Source organism: Corythoichthys intestinalis, chromosome 3, assembly GCF_030265065.1.
Source record: "Corythoichthys intestinalis isolate RoL2023-P3 chromosome 3, ASM3026506v1, whole genome shotgun sequence".
In the NCBI taxonomy this organism is placed as follows: Eukaryota; Metazoa; Chordata; class Actinopteri; order Syngnathiformes; family Syngnathidae; genus Corythoichthys; species Corythoichthys intestinalis.
Window position 1 is genome coordinate 54,438,990 of NC_080397.1, and position 21,590 is coordinate 54,460,579.

At 39.1% G+C, this 21,590-nt stretch overlaps 1 protein-coding gene across 3 annotated transcripts in view; it reads right to left on the reverse strand.

Moving 5' to 3' along the window:
- Positions 1 to 4,659: 4,659 nt before the first annotated feature.
- Positions 4,660 to 21,590, reverse strand: part of fancg (FA complementation group G) — a 41,320-nt gene continuing 24,389 nt past the window's right edge. For all 3 annotated transcript variants that reach the window (XM_057832986.1, XM_057832987.1, XM_057832988.1), the window contains 7 exons: positions 20,038 to 20,198; positions 18,385 to 18,448; positions 13,938 to 14,251; positions 13,831 to 13,871; positions 13,580 to 13,753; positions 13,333 to 13,444; positions 4,660 to 4,931 (listed from right to left, as the gene is read on the reverse strand). In XM_057832986.1, coding sequence (XP_057688969.1) covers positions 4,838 to 4,931; positions 13,333 to 13,444; positions 13,580 to 13,753; positions 13,831 to 13,871; positions 13,938 to 14,251; positions 18,385 to 18,448; positions 20,038 to 20,198 — 960 coding nt within the window. In that variant the 3' untranslated portion in view covers positions 4,660 to 4,837. The remainder of the gene's footprint in view (positions 4,932 to 13,332; positions 13,445 to 13,579; positions 13,754 to 13,830; positions 13,872 to 13,937; positions 14,252 to 18,384; positions 18,449 to 20,037; positions 20,199 to 21,590) is intronic.

Below are 21,590 nucleotides of genomic sequence, written 5' to 3' on the forward strand. Positions count from 1 at the left end.
AGTTGACATGACGTCACGTTTCACAACGTATTCCTTTATCCAATTGCAAACGTATTAACCGTGCCGATGGTCCGCCCACTTTAATCTAATTGGTCATTAAAGATATTTAGTAAATAATCGGTAGACCAATGAGCGTGTACCGCGTTAAAGAATTCCTAACTCATTTCCTTAGCAGAGTCATTAGCAGAGCTTTTCATGTCTAAGACGTCAAAGGGACGTGCGTTCTTTGATTGTCAAATGCAACGTGTTTCTAATGGTACGTCAGAACGACTCAATTTCCTGGCGAATTCTTTCAAAAGTAAATAATGTGTATTAGTTTGAAGTTCCACGGAAATCGTGCTTTGAGCTCTTTTGCTCCAAACAATCCTGGGGACATTTGTTGTTTGCTGGTAGTTTTTACTCCCTTCCCTTGGCAACCCCCGCCTCTCTCTGACAGACAGGGGGGAAAAGACGAAAGCCACTATTAACCCTTTATAGGCAATTGACTATTTTTAGTCATTAAAAAATAATAACTGAACCCTATAAATAAATATCTGTCGTCCACACACGTGGCTATCACATTTTGACTGGCCTGCATGACCTGAATTGTAATGTCCACATCACGCTAGAACTTATATATCTTCTTACGAATAAATGCAATTATAGTGATCCCTCGGTTTTCGCGGGTAATGGGGACCGGAACCCGCCGTGATAAGTGAAAAACCGCGAAGTAGCGTCCCCCCCACCAAAAAAACATTTTTTTGTGTGTGTTTAATGTATTTATTCAGATTAAGATTTAATTACATATAAAACATGTTTTTTCCCCTTTTTTTCCCTCAAAGTATAATTAAAAAAAAAACCTTTATATATACATACATACCTTAAGGTTTTTAAGCACTTTAAATGTAATAAGTATGATAAATTTTAAACATGTTACTGTCCCACCAAATTGTTTTTAAACGAGTAGAAAAATGGTTTTATTAAATGCTTCATTGAGTCAGTCCACTCAAATCAGCTCAAGCACACAAAGAGTTGCCACAGCAACTGTTTAACAAGTTAAACGATGATTGACGCATGCGACGCTTTGAAGTTTCAGCTTACAAGCATCTCTGGCAAGGTCAAACCTTAACGTCTGTCAATCATTAACTTTAATAAGCAACTCCACTACATGATCTGATCAAGACAGCTCTATAAAATACTTATTTAATTGGAAAAAAAAAAATCTGCGATGGACTTAGGGCACAAAGTTTAAAGCACGAAGTACCGAGGGGTCACTGTAAATGGAAAAAATGTTAACAAAAACAAAAATACTCTCTGGTTATGGCCTCAATATCTCTAAATTAGATTTTAAAAAAAAATACGATTCAACTCATTGCCCGTCTTTGACAACGTCTCATTTATTTTAACAGAATGGGTTGACAGGAGTCATTCACTGCCATCGTCTCTCCAGGGGCGCTGGAAGTCACTCACGTAAAGGGGTGCTAAGGATCTTTTTTTTTTTTAGTTTTCCCCATCCAGAAACAGCCACTTCACTCCAAATTTGTCATGCTTGCGCGTTTTCTCCATACAAGACGCACACATTGGCAGTAGACACGCATACTGGTTAGTTAACATACTCCTTCTAGGCTACTACACAGACGGCGTTCTATTTTACCTACAGCATGTTGAAGTTTTTGTTTTAAAAAGAAAAGAGCTCGTGGATTATAATGCACATCCCCGTAACGCAATGGCGCAATGACACACGAACACATTTGAACTAAAAGTGCCAATAAGCCTCGATTTCACACCCTTTTCACAACCCTCAAATAAATAGCATATCCAACAGCGCTCTACACGGCGGCAGCTCAACAGCAACAATCATATTGCTACAATGCAAGCACGTCTTACCTATTTGAAGGCAACAAAGGACAATCATTTTCATTTTTCCACCTCGAATTGAATTTTAGAAAACGTCGCTGCTTTAGAAAAGAAAAAAACTGCAAATTCGTTTTTGTGCCATCTTGGCATCTCCTCTGTCAATAGTTGAATTTTCTGTTTGAATAGCACCTTATTCAATGTGACCCGGTAGCAAGCAATGTGTCAGGTGGTGTTATCATTTCAACAACAACAACAAAAAAACATGGCAGAAAACACTCGAGTGACTTGAAGTTCCTCTCTTATACTCCAATTTGGCCAAATTTCAAAATTGTCGAATATGCATGTGTGATACATCATTGGGCAGCTTGAAATCTCAATTTTCTGGGGGAAGCAACATTTTTAACAGGAGGGCATTAAAAAATATATATATTTATTATTATTATTATTTTTAACCCCTAAACCCTAACTGGAGGTGAGAGCATAAGAGAATAATTAAAGACACCAAGATTTTAACGAGATATTATCGCGTACTTACCTTGTTTCGATCCAAAACCTCCATGTAGCATGTCTCACCGATTATCAAGACACAGGTGTGAATGGCCACAGCTGGACTTTTTGGGTGAAACACGATAATATAACCGGGGTCGCAATGCAGAAATCGTAGACATCAAGGAGTGGTCGAGATGTTCTTTTTCATATATTTACCCTTTTAAACGTTTTTTTTTTCTTCTTCAATTTTTCTTTGTTTGGATCGATTATTTATCATTTAAAATATCAGGGAAAATGCGACAGTAACAGAAAAAAATACAATTAAGCAATAGTTATGAGGTAGATATCCGTGACCTATTAACACATTTTTTTCATTGTCATGTAATTTGTTTAAAAGTCTAAAATATGCGAGTGAATAATTTTATGAAGTCTTTTTTTTTTTTTAAACTAAATATTAGACATCAATTAATGATTCTAAGCCAAAAATGATAGACATTTCAGATAAAAAACATAATTCTTTTTATGGCTGTGTTGAAACAAAAGCGGTTGTGCGACATCTGTAAACGGGGGTTTCCAGGGTAAAACGGACAAATTAAAAATAGTTTGGGGCCTTAATACGCCATGAATCTGATATGGCAGCATATAAATATATTGCTCTATCAAACACAACAGTTCTTTTGGCCTAAAATACAGCAGTTTATTTTAAAGAGGGGTGCAAGAGCCAAAAATGCTCTTTCAGACTTGTCTGTTGTCCGCCAGATACAGAATATTTAATCCCCAAAGTTAAATGTGCTATTGTTTCAATATGACTAGTTTTCGTAACAAAAATCTACCAAAGCCCTTTTTCTCCCCAACACCAGGGGGTGCTGCAGCTCCCTCAGTGTCTCCCAGTCAATGTGGATTAGACGCCTAGGGCTGTCAACTAGAGATGTCCCTATCGATCGGGATGCCGATCGATCGGGTCCGATCACGTCATTTTCAAAGTATCGGAATCGGCAAAAAAATATCAGACATTCCTTTTTAAAATATATATATGTTTTAATTAAATTGTTTTCTAATTGTATTTAACGTTACAGACATAATATCTTAGACTCATTCAGAGTCTTTAGTTTAGGCTTAAGAAAGGGTTATCAAATTTATCCCGATAACGGTGGTAATTAATTTAAAAAAAAACGTTAAAATATTTAATGCAATTAATGCATGCGCTGCACGACCCACTCACGCATTGCCACGCACAATCTGTAATGGCACCGTTTTACCTATATAGAGAGCTAAAAGGCAGCGTATAATGAGTAGAGTGAATTTTGGCAGCCTTAGGAGCCTTTTTTTAATTGGCTAAAGCCTTACAATCCCTCTCCCTACGATTAGAAATATCGTGGGAAGCAATGTGGGGAAGCAAGGTAGCAATTGATCTTTTTCTTAACACCCTATGTTATTTCCCAACGCAGAGAAGATATATCCATTGGTAGCACTACGCACAGTCATGGTTGCTAAAGGCGTGTTACATCCACCCATCATGCATTTGGGCATGGCCACAGTATCATTTACTGAAAGCTCAACAAATACACTAGATGTCAATATTTAGTCACAATATACAAAGTCACAAGTCTTTCTATCCGTGGATCCCTCTCACAGAAAGAATGTCAATAATGTAAATGCCATCTTGAGGATTTATTGTCATAATAAACAAATACAGTACTTATGTACTGTATGTTGAATGTATATATTCGTCCGAGTTTTATTCATTTTTTTCTTAATGCATTGCCAAAATGTATATGATCAAGAAAAATTATCGGGAATGATTGGAATTGAATCGGGAGCAAAAAAAAGCAATCGGGATCGGCAGATACTCAAACTAAAACGATCGAATCAAGAGCAAAAAAACATGATCGGAACAACCCTACTGTCAACGACAGCCAATGAGTGCCGTATAATGCGTTAAGAAATTCACATGAAGTTTTAATTTTTTTTAAGGTTTTTAATTTTTCTGTTCACTTACAGTTAACCAACAACACGATCAACAACAACGTACATTAAAAACAGAACAAAACAGAAACATTAATAGTCAATGTGCCTCAATTAAAAAGTGAAGTCACCTTGTCAACAATTAAACTACTTGGCATTCCTGAAAGCCCTCCTTCATTCTACAGTGAGTTTGCATTCAATAAACAAAGGTTTCGCATTTCCGCGTCTCCTAGCGACACACCAAAAAAAAAAAGCAGCGATTATATTGTGTTCTTACCTAAATGTAGCTTATACAATTATATTCTAACAGGCACAAGAAACAAGTGCTTTCCTTGTTTAGTGCACATGCCCATTAAAAAAAGCAAAGAAAAAAACATGTTGCTTTTATTGGGATATGTCCAAGCAGTGAACAATTAAAAGAAAAAAAGTTATAGAATCATGAATCCACCTTGTAAGTTAGTATTTATGCACATAAGTGAACACTTTTTCCTTCATTCAACATTTGACAAAATTTGCAAGGACATTGTTATTCCCGGTTCAAGGTGAGCTAGTTGGGATCAAGGTCACGTATTCTGAGCCGAAGTTCTGCAGAGTCCAGCACGGATCCAAATTGGGGTTCCCACAAATATAGAGGAGTGTTCCTTCAAAACCAAAACACAGAAAAGGTAGCTTAAGTGTGAAGCAAATTTTGGTATACTGCAAAAAACATACTGGTAGTTCCCCCATTACGCACGAATTTCGTTCCTACGCTAGCGACGTAACCCAAATTTCCACCAATTACCCCTTTAAGTACATCTAAGTCTCAAAATAACTATCCAAAAACTAGGGCTGTCAAAATTATCGCGTTAATGGGATGTAATTACTTTTTAAATTAATCATGTTAAAATATTTGACGCATTTAACTAAGGCTGCAGCTATCAAATATTTTACTAGTCGATTAATCGGTGGACTAGTTAGTTCGAATAATCGAGTAATCAGATAAGGAACATGAAAAATTAAAATACCCGAGGTGAGCATAAAAACGTATGACATTTTTTTTTTTTTTTTTTGAATGAGGATCTATGTACAACAAAAGAATTGGCAAACTTACACAGAAAAAGTCCGCTAGACTAAATGCTATAAAATGCAAAAGTTTTTTTTTTTTTTTTTTTAACAATGCTCTCAACAAATGGTTCAGACACATATTCCCACAAAAAAAGGTTAAATATAACTATAAACATAATCATGAATGCATTAAAAAACATCAGCTCAACAAATACTTGGCTAATGTTGGTCTAAACAGGGAGCAGCTGGTTTCCGCCATGAGAAATGAGTTACATCATATTCATTGTTACCACCCAAATCAATAAAACTACATGCAAACACTTTCAAAATAAACCAATACAACGCCACTTTAATTAAACGAATACTCGAAGCAACAAAATTTAATTCGAATATGTTTTTCTAATCGAATACTCGAGTTAATCGATTAATCGTGGCAGCACTACATTTAACGCACATGCCCTGCTCAAACAGATTCAAATGACAGCACAGTGTAATGTCCACTTGTTGTGTTTTTTGGTGTTTTTTCGCCCTCTGCTGGCGCTTGGGTGCGACTGATTTTATGGATTTCAGCACCATGAGAATTGTGTAATTATTGACATCAACAACGGCGAGCTACTAGTTTATTTTTTGATTGAAAATTTTACATATTTTATTAAAACGAAAACATTAAGAGGGGTTTTAATATAAAATTTCTATAACTTGTACTAACATTTATCTTTTAAGAACTGCAAGTCTTTCTATCCATGGATCGCTTTAACAGAATGTTAATAATGTAAATGCCATCTTGTTGATTTATTGTTATAATAAACAAATATAGTACTTATGTATCGTATGTTGAATGTATATATCAGTCTTGTGTCTTATCTTTCCATTCCAACAATAATTTACAGAAAATATGGCATATTTTAGAGATGGTTTGAATTGTGATTAGTTACGATTAATTAATTTTTAAGCTGTAATTAACTCGATTAAAAATTTTAATCGTTTGACAGCCCTACAAAAAACATTGTACATCTTTCTACTGTCCTCGCTAATACGTTTGAGCTAAGTCCTAGCTAGACAGCGAGCTAAGCTCCGAAATGACGATGTAAGATGTCCGTGTGGTTTGCTGACTTTATTCAGCTGCTCACCACATCAATACTTGCAGAACGAACAAAATTAAATCAGTTTCATCTTCAATAACAGCAGTTCAAATTTGCGTTTATAACTAGCTGCTGATACAGCAATAAGAATCCACACAAATTAGCATGTATCAGTTAGCGTCTGCACATGATCAAAAACCAATCACAAACTCGCCAACTATTCGACAATTGAAAACGCAAAATAAACAGTAAAAAAGGTGTCATAGAATTCTGTGGATGCTTCACAAGCAACAAATGTGCGCGCAGGCTTGCAGCTATAAACTATACAATCTCTCTCTCACTCGTCTCTCGCCCACTTCTTCGTGGATGTAAATGCGCTCTACCTCGTGTGTGCACGTGCGTTCTTCTTTGTGCGTACATGCGCTCTTACTCGTGTGCGGAAATGCTACCTGCTCTGCGCCAAAATAAAAGCATGCATCACAAAACAAAAGTCAACATTAAAAAAAAAAATTTGAATGACTCGAGACAAAATAGCAGACTAGACTCCGGCGTCGTTAAGTCGAAATAACGTAAGTCGGGTACATCGTAACCCGGGGACTAACTATTCGTTTTGTAAACAATAACACTAATATGTATTATGTAACATCATGCGCACATCTTTGTCTCAAAAGGCTTAAAGGAAACCTTGGACTAAAAGACTTGTAGGCTTTAATAAGCCACAATTGTTGTGTTTTAATAAAATATGTGATTAGAAACACATACAGTGCCTTGCAAAAGTATTCGGCCTCCTTGAATCTTGCAACCTTTCGCCACATTTCAGGCGTCAAACATAAAGATATGAAATTTAATTTTTTTGTCAAGAATCAACAACAAGTGGGACACAATCGTGAAGTGGAACAACATTTATTGGATTATTTAAACTTTTTTAACAAATAAAAAACTGAAAAGTGGGGCGTGCAATATTATTCGGCCCCTTTACTTTCAGTGCAGCAAACTCACTCCAGAAGTTCAGTGAGGATCTCTGAATGATCCAATGTTGTCCTAAATGACCGATGATGATAAATAGAATCCCATGTGTGTAATCAAGTCTCCGTATAAATGCACCTGCTCTGTGATAGTCTCAGGGTTCTGTTTAAAGTGCAGAGAGCATTATGAAAACCAAGGAACACACCAGGCAGGTCCGAGATACTGTTGTGGAGAAGTTTAAAGCCAGATTTGGATACAAAAAGATTTCCCAAGCTTTAAACATCTCAAGGAGCACTGTGCAAGCCATCATATTGAAATGGAAGGAGCATCAGACCACTGCAAATCTACCAAGACCTGGCCGTCCTTCCAAACTTTCTTCTCAGACAAGGAGAAAACTGATCAGAGATGCAGCCAAGAGGCCCATGATCACTCTGGATGAACTGCAGAGATCTACAGCTGAGGTGGGAGAGTCTGTCCATAGGACAACAATCAGTCGTACACTGCACAAATCTGGCCTTTATGGAAGAGTGGCAAGAAGAAAGCCATTTCTCAAAGATATCCATAAAAAGTCTTGTTTAAAGTTTGCCACAAGCCACCTGGGAGACACACCAAACATGTGGAAGAAGGTGCTCTGGTCAGATGAAACCAAAATTGAACTTTTTGGCCACAACGCAAAACGATATGATACATAGCTCATCACCCTGAACACACCATCCCCAATGTCAAACATGGTGGTGGCAGCATCATGGTTTGGGCCTGCTTTTCTTCAGCGGGGACAGGGAAGATGGTTAAAATTGACGGGAAGATGGATGCAGCCAAATACAGGAACATTCTGGAAGAAAACCTGTTGGTATCTGCACAAGACCTGAGACTGGGACAGAGATTTATCTTCCAACAAGACAATGATCCAAAAAATAAAGCCAAATCTACAATGGAATGGTTCAAAAATAAACGTATCCAGGTGTTAGAATGGCCAAGTCAAAGTCCAGACCTGAATCCAATCGAGAAGCTGTGGAAAGAGCTGAAGACTGCTGTTCACAAACACTCTCCATCCAACCCCACTGAGCTCGAGCTGTTTTGCAAGGAAGAATGGGCAAGAATGTCAGTCTCTCGATGTGCAAAACTGATAGAAACATACCCCAAGCGACTTGCAGCTGTAATTGGAGCAAAAGGTGGCGCTACAAAGTATTAACGCAAGGGGGCCGAATAATATTGCACGCCCCACTTTTCAGTTTTTTATTTGTTAAAAAAGTTGAAATTATCCAATAAATTTTGTTCCACTTCACGATTGTGTCCCACTTGTTGTTGATTCTTGACAAAAAATTAAAATTTTATATCTTTATGTTTGAAGCCTGAAATGTGGTAAAAGGTTGCAAGGTTCAAGGGGGCCGAATACTTTTGCAAGGCACTGTATTATTGCCGTTCATCTAAAAATCTATAATATTTAGTGTTTTGACTAGCAGAGGGCACCATGTTTTACGTGCACGCAATATACACTGGGAGTGATGACGCCGTTGTCCTGGACTGGCAGAATAGCTGTGCTAGCTAGCAAGAGAAGCTAGTATGACAACTAGCATGATCACGTCCTGCTGCTGGTCAGATTGCTTTGTTACAGAGCTGTGGGATGAGTTCCCAATGTCGTACCTGCATCAAATTCCAGCTCATCAGCAGTGTCTTTTAACCGATCCTAGGCGGCTTGCCGGGATATTGACTTGCTGCCATTTGACAGCATGTATATTTGTTGCTAGTTGCATCATTGCCCTGTTTTTTGTTTGTTTGTTTGTTTGCCTCTCGCCGCGGTCTTCCTCCGGGTTTTTTTAATAAAAAATTATTGAGCCCGACCTACTGTCACGGACCCTTTTTGACGCTCCCTTTTTGCGATCACGTGTTTTCTGTGTGTTCAATAAACCCTTTTACGCAATCCCTATGTCATTGTTGTCTGCTTGCTGTCTGAAGTGAGCCATGTTTTCTAATTCAGTGGTCAAGCCAGCCGCACTTTCTTTTCAGTTGTGTTTCCTTTTCAGGTTTTACTGCACAGACAAACAACGCATGTGAGTCTTCAACAATGATTGCGACCCATAGTTAAACTAATTTTCCAAATTTTATAAAAATTAAAACATTAAGAGGGGTTTGAGTATCAAGTTATTATAACTTACTTAAAGTGCATGTGAAACGAAAAAGCATGTTTATTTCATAATAAACGCGGTAATTTATGCTCCTGAATGATATGGACCGCTTGGATGTGGGTGGAAGCGATCGCTATATTTTAGGGCTGCAGCTATCGAATGTTTTAGTAATCGAGTAATCGACTGAAAATTCTATCGATTAATCGAGTAATCAGATAAAACATATTTTTAGGTGAAGAGCAATTATAAATATACATGAGAAAACAAGACATTTCATCTAATCTTGAACCATTTTCAGTCAATCAATGTCTTTATTTTCGATGTATATTGTTGAAAACAGCCAACAATTGCATCTCAGATGTAACTAGAATGGAAAAAAGACTAATTCACTGCTTTCACTCAAAAAACCTTTAGATCTTATTTAAAAAAAAAATATATATATATATATATATAAAATGCCGTTACGCTTGATAACACACATCACTTAAAAATTAGGATTTTTTCCCACGTGTTTCAATTGAATTTCTATTTGTGTCAAGCCATTTTTAAGTTCTAGTTAAGTTTTAAGTTAGTCTAAACTGCAAGTCCTGATAAAAGGATTTTGAGTTTTTGCAGTGTTCAAAATAAATGTATGATACAGGCTGTATTGGAGCACATTAGGGACCAGTGCTACTTGGTGTTTTATCCAGCAATGACTACTGAGCTAAAACTGAAAGTTAGCATTATTGAGTTTTTATTTTACACCCTCATCACTCCACAACGCTGTTATGTTAAAGCCTGTATGTAAGACACGTTAGCCATGCATCGAAAGTGGTCATAATTAATAGAAACTTAGCCCTCCGCATGGCTAACGGTAATTGAGCTAGTGACAGTAACGTTAATCTTATTTATTAGCGCTTAGCGCTCTTTATTAGCGCTTAGCGCGCTACTGCTTTAAGATGGCGGCTGTTTACTAACGCTGCCCAGACGTGGCCGAGACTGTCCTTTCGTATGTAGTTCAACATACTTGTGATCTCTATGAGACTCATCAGACGCTACCTGCTACCAACGTAGCATCGTGCGGGCTAGTATTTAGCAATGTCGGCGTCGTTTGTAGCGGCCCTCGGCTGCAGTAAATTTTTTTTTTTTTTTTTGCTTCTTCCTCTACGCACGTGACATCAGCGCGTTGTCCCGCATTAAAAGTAGTCCGAGCAAAACGTGATGCTTAGAGCTGTCAAAATAAACGATTACTCGAGCTGAATAAATTTACTCGGATCAGTTTTTAAACTCGAGTTACTCGAGTATTCGTTTCAGCTCTACTATATTTATTTAGTTTTTTGAATCCCACGCCATGAAAATGATTGACTTCCGGCTTCGGTCTTGCATTGAGGAGGAGGGTGCTGTGACGTGTACGGGAGAAGGACTCCTCTTCACTATACAGCAGGGGTGTCCAAACCTTTTGCAAAAGGGGCCAGATTTGGCGTGGTAAAAATGTGTGGGGGCCGACCTTGGGTGACGTCCTTTACATAGAACAATATATTTAGGCAAAATTTAGCAAACCATTCAGTGTGTCACATTTGCTTTATTATTTTTTTAATAAATAATTTCAACAATCTCGCAACTAGTCTTTGTGGCGTTCTCTTTCGACTCTCGGGCTCTTGCGAAATCCTACTGCTGTGAAATTAAACTAGCTTCAAGTTGCTTCAATTTCTTCAATTTCAATTTCTTCCTTGTAATCTTGTCGTACATGTCAGCATGTCTTGTTTGGTAATACCGCCTCACATTGAAATCTTTAAAAACAGCGACTGTCTCTTTGCAAATGATGCAAGACACATTTGTTCCGTATTTTAGTGAAAAAATAGTCCAATTTCCACCTATCCTTGAAGCTTCGGCCATCACAGCCAACTTTTTTTTTTTTTTTTGATTGTCGCCATTTTAGAAAATGGAAGTAATGGGTCACACGGAGTAATGTTGCTTAGCCCTTAAATACCTGCAACACGAAGCAATTATCAGAGAATCCCAAAATTTGAAAAATAAGGTCCTAATGAAACCCATTTTTCAAATTTGTAAAAAGAAAATGTATATGTGTAATAAGCGCTCTAATATCTATAAGCCATGCTAAATCATGTTTTTTTCTCATGGAACCTGCAGATGCATGTGTTGACTTGCATCCATCATTTTCTTTTGTCAAAAAGAAATGTCAAAATTCTAAATTAGTCTCAAAATCATGAAATTTTAGCTGTATCAAATGTGATACATTTGGCAATAAAGGGTTAAAGTGCTGCTGCCTTTTAGTGGGTAAATGAGGAGCATCATTTCGTGTGTAAGCTACTTCATATGCTGGTTGCAGTACTGCTGACCAATTTCTTAAGACTGCACGGGCCAGACGTTATTGATTTTATGACAAAGGCTGGGGGCCGGATGAAATTTGACCACGGGCCGCATTTGGCCCCCGGGTCGGACTTTGGACATGTCTGCTATATAGCCTACTGTTGTGTATGAGGACTAAGGATTCAACTGATTTTGCGGATTAATACGTTTATTTTTCGCATCACGCCAGCCAAACGGCTGCAAAAAAATCTTGCTTTAAGAGGGAGAGGCGAGTGCGCCTTTTTGGAGTTTCAAAAAGTTCCCATTCACCGTGGATATTGGCCAAAACAGGCCCTATTACAGTGGGACCATTGGACTTACGAGGAAGTGAGTAAACATCTTGTTTTGTATTATGTCAAATATTAATACAGAGATTACAAAGTAAACACTACAAACTTTCTTTAAATAAAGGACTATTTACATTTGATCATTGATAGGCATGTAAAAAGCTCTCTTCGTGCACATTAGCTGCACAACAGCTGCAGCCACCCTCCTCCAGGGAACGAACTGTAAATTGCTCTCTGCCGGGCGGTTTGCCAATCCGCGAAGACAATCGACAACCCAGTCGTCATGTCAAATAATCCGGGCTACTTATGTGTGATTTTCCGCTTCGAAGACTTTGAAATATCACTCGGTTCGGGTTAGCATGTCGGCTAGCTGTCACGCCTCTTGGTTTGTTTACATTCTCCAAAGCCGGGGAAGGGAAATGACATATGTCCGATTTAGGTGTCATAAAATACCGTTCGGGAGGTGCGACAGTAAAGGTGAAGTGGACAGTTTTGACCATTATGGAGTAATTTTGCCATGTCGTCCTGAATAAGTGCATTTTTAATATTTCATATTCCATTGAGCACAAGACTGTTATTTGTCCTGACCATGCCATTTATTTAGCAATTTGGGAAAATACTTGGATAAGAAGAATATCCTGTAAAAATATTGAAGTAAAGAGACAGAAACAATGACATTTTGCAGCTCTCTTCGTCGCGTTTTGCTTGTTGTGAATAGTTCCCCCTCAACGGGCTGACTGGTCCTTCTCAAGCCATTTATTTAGCTATTTGGGAAAATACTTGGATAAAAAGAATATCCTGTAAAAATATTGGAGTAGAGAGACTGAAACAATGACATTTTGCGGCTCTCTTCGTCGCGTTTGCCTCGCTCTGAATAATTCCCCCTCAATGGGCTGAATAGTAAAACCGATGAGCCCAGTCTCCCGCTGACGTCATCCACCTGCTGGGGACGCTCGAGCCCTATAACGGTAGGCGTGGCTAACCGGCTGATTAAAAGACTAATTTCTCGTCATCTGCGCTTTGCTAAATTGTTGTATATAGTCAAATAGTCTCAAAATATGATTCTAATTCACATAATAATGCTTTTTAAGACTTTTTTTCTCCTGTCGTAAGCTCTTTAAATTTATCTTTTAAGAACTATAAGTCTTTCTGTCCGTGATTCCCTTTAAAAGCACTAAAGGGTCTTACTTTGCTAAGTCGGTGCTCATGTTCCAGGTTTTCTCCCAAATGACAGCCGCCTCTTGTTTCCTATCGAGCCTCCACAGCACCTCTCCACACCACAGCCCTGCACCCACACACTCTACACAGGGAAAGATCCAATTTACAGTGTAAAGTTGTGGTGTTAATCCCAAATGTCCCAGGGACCAGAATCAGTACAAATCTTCCTTGTGCAATTAATAATTATGTGCTATTGACCAAATCAAGCTTTTCACACCTGGATAAGCCTGCAAGCTTAGCTGAAGGTCTCTCAGTGACTGTCGAAGATGGTCCATCTGGGCGAAAGCGATGCCCCTCCCGGCAAATGAGAGCCCCTTCATTCGCTGTAGGATCTGAAGATCTTTCCTTTTCTCATTAACCATGTCTGAAGTGGGGACTTGAGGTTGGCCACCTGTAAGTATCCTGTACATGAAGCCGTTTCCACTCCAAAGACATTTTTGTGTGAAGCTCTAGCTGGAAAATACTTGCCTTTCTCTTTGAATTGCACCTTCACTAGCAGGTTGATACATCTATAAAGCACAATAAAATCTCAGGTAGATCAAATAAAGAGATGCAGTAAGCCTATCCTTACATACTCAGTGTAGTGAACCACAGCTTGCTTCCAGTTCTGCAGGTGACAGTAGCAGTGACCCTGAAGGAGGTGCGCCGCGCTAGTCCAAAACAGTATCGCCGCATGATCCTGTTCGCCCTCAGTGGATTTAGTTTGTGCCTCAACTTCTTCCCCTGGCTCTTCCAGCACCACATGCTCTGGCAGCAGCTCTGCCGTCGTGGTGATGACTTCGTCACACAAGGTTATGCAGTCAACAGGCCGCTCGGCCATGAGCAAGGACGTGCCAGCCTCCAGGTGAAGTTCAGGTAAACGGGGGAGGTGAGAGTCCTGGGAACATACCTGAGACACAGGGAGAGAGCTGGAGGTTTGACAATGAACCACACTAGGCACAAAACATTTATAGATTCACAGGCGTTCACCAGATATTTTACATTCATTTTACTTTGTGAATGAAAAAACACACCACATAAATTGTGCTATATAGCAGTGATCCTCAACCATCGGGCTGGGGACCGGTCCGTAGCACATTTGCTACGACATTGTTAAGGACCGCGATTTGGCCTGTGCCTCTTGACACATTAATATGCCTGTCTACTCTACTGACTAATCCGAGATTTGTGTACGTCTCAATCTAGTGGTTGGCCGCCATTACTGGGGTGTTTGCACACCTATAGACCCTACTCACATGACGTCAAAACCACGCCCCCGCGCCATATTGTCCGTCAACTCGTCACTGTTGATGCATTACCGCTACGTAAATTCCTCCTATTATGGCGTGTTTTTCTGCTCGTTAACATTAATAATCAAAATGGTGAAGGCGTGTGTGGCGGTCGGTTGCAATAACAGAGAAGATAGACGGAGAGACTTGAAGTTCTACCGGATTCCGAGAGACCCGGAGAGGAGACCGAGATGGGCTGCTGCAATTCGACGAGAAAACTGGGCTCCAAACAATTACCACAGATTATGTAGTAGTCATTTTATATCTGGTAAGATGCATTTAATATATATTTAGAGGGTTTTGGGCTGACAACCACAATTAAGATCATTTGTAGGCTAATCGCCGACAACATACACTCGGACGTTGTGAATGAACTACCTGAAAATATATAATTATAAGGGGATAATAAGACAGTTGTCATACAATTAATTTACAATTTCACTATTGAGGTCAAAAGCCAAAAAATAAATTCAACTAGGGACAATCTGGAGTAGTGCTATCGCACTTCATATTTATTACATATTATATATGTATGTAGTGAGAGTGTTATCGCTAAACCATATAAACATTAAAAGCCCTAGCTCCATTGACAAATGACATGAAATACATTAGACTTGAGAGTGGATGTTAGCAAGAACAAAAGATTTTGAATTGAAAATTTCGTAACTCACCTTCCCGAGCACAAGATAGATTCCTGCCGAATTTTCGTGGACGAGGACCTGTTTCCCCCAACCAGCAACAAAGTATTTATAAGCCTCCAAGCTCTTAAAGTTTTTCAAACTTTCGTGAGAATAGGCTGATTTTGTGTGGACAAGATAGTTGTAAATATCAGGGTAGCAATGTCAGGCAGAGACGGCGGAGACAGCGGGTCGAAAAACATCGATTTAGGGATCAAATATGGATCTGGCGAATGGATAAACTGAAGCTTTTCCACATAACGCCTTTTATGCAACGCATCCAATGAGTTTACAGCGTCAGATAACACCGGAGCTTCCATGAATTGCTCTATAAATTGCACGACTAATTGAAACCATTGAGAATAGGGCTAAAAAATGATGGACAATATGGCGGCCGGATACAGCGACACGTCATTTTGTGACGTAGGTGAGTAGGGTCTATAGCAGCCTAACGTCTGTCAATATACAGTCCCTGACAAAAGTCTTGCCGCTTATCCATTTTGTAGAAGCAATTGCTAATAACCTGACTTTTAATTATTCAATTGGTTTCAGAAATGGCTCATATGAAAGCTATAAATATGGGGTTGAGTCTTCTGTTGGAGCAGATATGATCATTGCGGCTAAGCCCTTTTATGCAGGGTTTCTGCAAAGTTTTTAAAAGTTTTACAAAGTGATAGATCAAGATCGCTAAATTTAAAGCCATTAACCTAGCTGCAGTCCCTGACAAAAGTCTTGTCGCTTATCCATTTTGTTGAAACAATTGCTAATAACCTTACTTTTAATTATTCAATTGGTTTCAGAAATGGTTCATATGAAAGCTAAGATCCTCCCAAATGATGTTGAGTGTACAAAAATGTTTCACTGAAAAAAGATTTATCATTTAATAAAGACATGAAGGTCAAATTTTGGCAAGACAAAAGTTTTGTCGCCTACAGAAAGTAGTGTGAAAATTGAGCAAAAAATGTACTTAAAATACAAAAATGTTACATAATATAAGCGAATTAAGTAGGGATGCTGAGAGATCCAAATTTTGTATGACTTCCATGGGCTTGAAGGACTGCATCCATGCGGTTCGGCAAGGATTCGTACAATTTATTGATGAAGTCTTGCATGCCTCCCAGAGTTCATCAACATTCTTGGGTTTCGTCTTCCATGCTTCCTCTTTCATCCTACCCCAGACATGCTCAATGATGTTCATGTCTGGTGAGTCGGCTGGCCAGTCCTGGAGGATCTTGATCTTCTTTGCTTTGAGGAACTTTGAGGTAGAGATTGAAGTATGCGATGGAGCACCATCCTGCTGCAGAATTTGTCCCTTTTTATGGTTAGGAATGTAAGAGGCAGCTATGATTTGTTGATATTTCAGACTATTTATGTTGCCTTCCACCCTGCAGACCTCTCGCACACCCCCATACTGGATATAACCCCAGACCATGATTTTGCCACCACCAAACTTCACTGTTTTATGAGTGAATCTTGGATCCATGCGGGCACCAGTAGGTCTCCTGCAATATTTGCGGTGACTGTGGAAACTACTAGGATGAAAGGGGAAGGATGGAAAACGATACCCAAGAATATTGATGAACTCTGGGAGGCATGCAAGACTGCTTTCTTTGATGTTCCTGATGACGTCATCAATAAATTGTATGAATCCTTGCCAAACCGCATGGATGCAGTCCTTCAAGCCCATGGAAGTCATACAAAATGTTAATTTGAATCTCACAGCACCACTACTTAATTCCAGTGTTGTTAATAACGGCGTTACAATATAACGGCATTACTAACGGCGTTATTTTTTTCAGTAGTGGGTAATCTAATTAATTACTTTTCTCATCTTGGCAACGCCGTTACCGTTACTGAGGACGGAAAGGCATGCGTTACTATGCGTTACTATATTGGTCGAAAAGTCTGAGGGAGACGGACTCACCGAGACGACAGAGCAGAGCAGGAGCGAGGAGGAGGCAAGAAAGTTGTGACGCCGAGCAAACGCAATGCTAGGTAGCTCCAATAATTCATGTTGTAGCTGATAGCCGACAAACTACGTCCGCATGTTATGGTAGATATGGTAGACATGGTAGATATCACATGTACTGTATATAGATATAACTAGATGCAAAATGACAGACATGGCACTAAATGCGTTAGTAGACAGCCGCCATCTTAAAGCAGTAGGCTTTTTAGGACGGCTCTGTTGTCGAGAACCTTCCTACTAAATCGGCAAAATCTTGACTTGAATCTATCTTTAAATGATGAAACAGTTTTAAAACTTTCATATGTCGAAAGTAGAGAGAAGGGAACTAATGCAATAATGGAAGCAATTTTAACAACTTTTAACAGTTGATTCAGGGTAAAGGGTAAATTAGGGTAAAGAATTGGGCTCGGGCCAATTGTACCAAAAACCTCACAAAAAACTTCACATAGTGTGGCCAATGTTTTTTTTTTTTTTTTTTTGAGGGAAAAAAAAAAAAAAGTAATTATCACCAATTACTTTGCCAAGTAACTAATTACTCTTACATTCAGGTAATTGAGTTACTAACGCAATTACTTTTTGGGAGAAGTAATTTGTAACTATAATTAATTACTTTTTTTCAGTAAGATTAACAACACTGCTTAATTCCCTTATGTTATGTAACTTATTTTTGTATTTGAAGTATATTTTTGTTCAATTTTCACACTACTTTCTGTAGGCGACAAAAATGTTATCTCGCCAAAATTTGACCTTTATGTCTTCATTAAATGATAAATCTTTTTTCAGTGGAACAAATATATTTTTGTATATTCAACATCATTTGGGAGGGTCTTAGCTTTCATATGAACCATTTCTGAAACCAATTGAATAATTAAAAGTAAGGTTATTAGCAATTGTTTCAACAAAATGGATAAGCGACAAGACTTTTGTCAGGGACTGCAGCTAGGTTAATGGCTTTAAATTTAGCAATCTTGATCTATCACTTTGTAAAACTTTTGAAAACTTTGCAGAAACCCTGCATAAAAGGGCTTAGCCGCAATGATAATATCTGCTCTAACAGAAGACTCAACCCCATATTTATAGTGTTGCAGTGAAAATTGTTTCCTCTTACTCCGTTATCGTCATAATGAATAGCAGCCAACAGGTCCAGATAATGTTCCACACCTTCAGACACCCTAAAGAATCAGAGAAATGGGCACACAGAATCACAGAATATATCAATTTGAATGTGATGAAAACGTAATGGAAGTGGTAAAGCCAAGAGAAACATACAATCAAAATGATTCCAAAATATCCCATTTTAAAGTGCCTACGACAGCAAAAAGCATTTTTAGTTCACATTTCACGCGGTATTTTATGCTCCTGAATAAAATGGACCGCTTGGATGTGTGTGGAAGTGATCGATATACAGTATTTTTTCAATTTTTTTGAATCCGGCGCCATGAAAATGAGTGACTTCTTGGATTGACAAAGAATGTGACTGTGACGTCAGCGGTATAATCATTTTCAGTATACAGCCAATACTACAGTATGCAGAACAACTGCGGATTCAGCTGATTTTGCGGATTATTTCGTTTATTTTTCGCATCACGCCAGCCCAATGCGCTGCAGGTTTTTGTTGCTGCACCAAGGAGAGGCGTGTGAGGCTTTTTGGGTTTCAAAAAGTTCCCGTTCACCGTGAATAATGGAAAAAACAAATCCGACAACTGTGGGATCATTGTGAGGTGAGTAAGCTACGTGTTTTATGTAATGTCAAATACTATGATCATGGCAAACGTTTTAATAAGGAGGTGGCTTACATTTTGTGGGTGAGAATACTCCCTTGTCCACCGACAACACACAGCCGACAACCGGCGGCTTGTCGCACACCATGGCCGCCGGTCGATAAAGGCATGCCCGCCGAGAATGCGCTTTCCTCGGCTTGGCCACGAGCAGACCCCCGCTCCGACGTCGGCCGGTTTGGGTGGCCGATTCAGCCCGCTTGGTCCTATTTGCGTGCCCGCCATGAATGCGCTTTCCGCTTTCCTCGGCTTGGCCACGAGCAGACCCCGCTCAGATGTTGGCCAGTTTGTTCACCGAAAATGGGCTATTTTCAGCGTTCATTCCTGGCGACGAGCACTGCCAGCCCGTCGTGGCTGCAGCAGAACGAAGCTCTTTCCTCAGTCCCCGAAGCAAGGAAATGACAAAAGCCGGACTAACTCCGGTGGCATAAAATACAGTTCGGGAGAGGGAGAAGTTGGCAGTTTTGTCGATTATGCAGTAATTTAGCCCTGTCGTACTGAATAAATCCATTTTTAATATTACATATTCTTTTTAGCACAAGACTTATTTGTCATTACCATACAATTTATTTTCCATTTGGGGGAAAAATACTTAGATAAAAAGAATATCCTGTAAAAATATTGGAGAGATACAAACAATTATTACATTTTGCTCCTGTCTGTCGTATTTTCCTCGTTCTGAATCTTGCCACTCAATGGGCTGAATTATAAATCAGATGAAATCATGACCCTGCCGATGTCATCATCCAGCTAGGGACGCTAGAGCGCCGTAAAGACAGGCGTGTCTAAACAGCAGATTAAGTCTTATTTCTCGTCATCTGCGCTTTGCCAAATTGTTGTATATAGTTGAATCGTCTCAAAATATGATTGTAATTCACATAATATTGCTTTTTAAAGATTTTTAATGCTGTCACAGGCACTTTAAAGGTCCCATCAACACACATTTACCGAAACTGTGTTGAATGACAGTTAAGCAGATTCACCTGGAAAGCAGAACGCATTTCTGGGCCAAACTGTGAAGTACACTGAGGGCAGCAGGTACAGAGAGCAGGCTTTGCAGGGCTTGACTTTGGAGAAGTACAGAGAGAGGGAGGAGCTGATCGCTGATTGTCACAGGTTCGTTGGTGGAGGGTAACATCAGCGTCTGTGGTAGAAGAATTACAGCATTTTCATGTTTCATAAGCATGGAACACCACCCACAGCAGTTGTACAGTATACAGGTAGTCCCCGGGTTTCGAATGAGTTCCGTTCCGACGCTAGCGACGTAAACCGAATTTCCGCATTAGTCGAAATTCACCCTTTAAGTATCCATATATCTCATAATAACTATCCAAAAAGTTTAAAAGTATTGTATTTTGTTTAATGATGCAGGACACACTGGCCTCTGATGGCAGCGTTGGGTCCGACTGGACTGGAAGTCTGACATGGATAAAGGATAGCTGCGCTCTGGCTTGGCCCACATCAGGCTGTAAGTTGTTTCAGCTAATATATGTTTGTGTATGCATTTGGAATTAAGTTTAGAGCTACAGTTTGTGTAGTTACGTGTGAGCGATTTTCCATGAGCATTCGTAGCATTTAAGCTAGCGGACTTTTGTTAGGCAAATTAGACTAATTTAATCCACTAAATTTAAATATTGACCAGAGTAGATGGATGTTTGAACACCAGTCGTTTTGTGTCAAGTGTTTTATTGTTAAAATGCGTGTCGTTTTGAACATAAGTGCACATATGTGTGTTACAGCTTTACAAATTGTCAAACGTAAAGGGAAAAAAAAGCTCCAAAAAACAACTGCCTTGTTTGCTGTCTGTCAAACTGAACAACTTCACATTTAGTGAGGCCAAAACACATCATATTAATAAAGTAAAAAATACGATACTGTGAGGTACAATAAGGCAGTATTTTTCAACCTTTTCATGTTTCTACATTGAAAAAAATCTCGCGGCACACCACAAACCAAAAATGTTCCTTTCTGTACAGTATATTTATTTATAAAATACCGTAGTTCCTCAATATTTATACTTACTCAGTGTGAAACTTGAGCCTGTTTAGATGAACCCAAAGCTGATATCCTGGCAGGAATCTTCATCAACAGCTCTCAGTCCCCGTTTCTATTTTATTTATAGCAGTTAGGCTTGAAAAGCTCAGAATTATTAGACAGGGGGACGTTAGCAATGTCTTTAACCACATCAGGGCCGAGCAGCTCGCTGACAATAGCTTTGCAGGCAGGTAGTATTAAGGTCTCTGCCACAGTGTGGGACTTTGGATTTAGCAACAAGTCCAGCAACAAGGTAACTGGCTTTGGGGGCTTTCTCTTTTACCTTTGTAGCTTTTCTCAAAAAAGTTTCCTGTTTCTCCGTCTTTTCACAAAGGCGACTGTCGTCACATATGGATAAAATGTAAAGGACACTTTCGTGTATATTGACTCCTGACAAGTCTAATCAAATGATGTACAGTAGACGTGCTAGGGTCCACATTTTCACGGACAGCAAGGTAGCTGATGGAAATCCGAGCAGTTATTGAACACGACAAGAGCAATA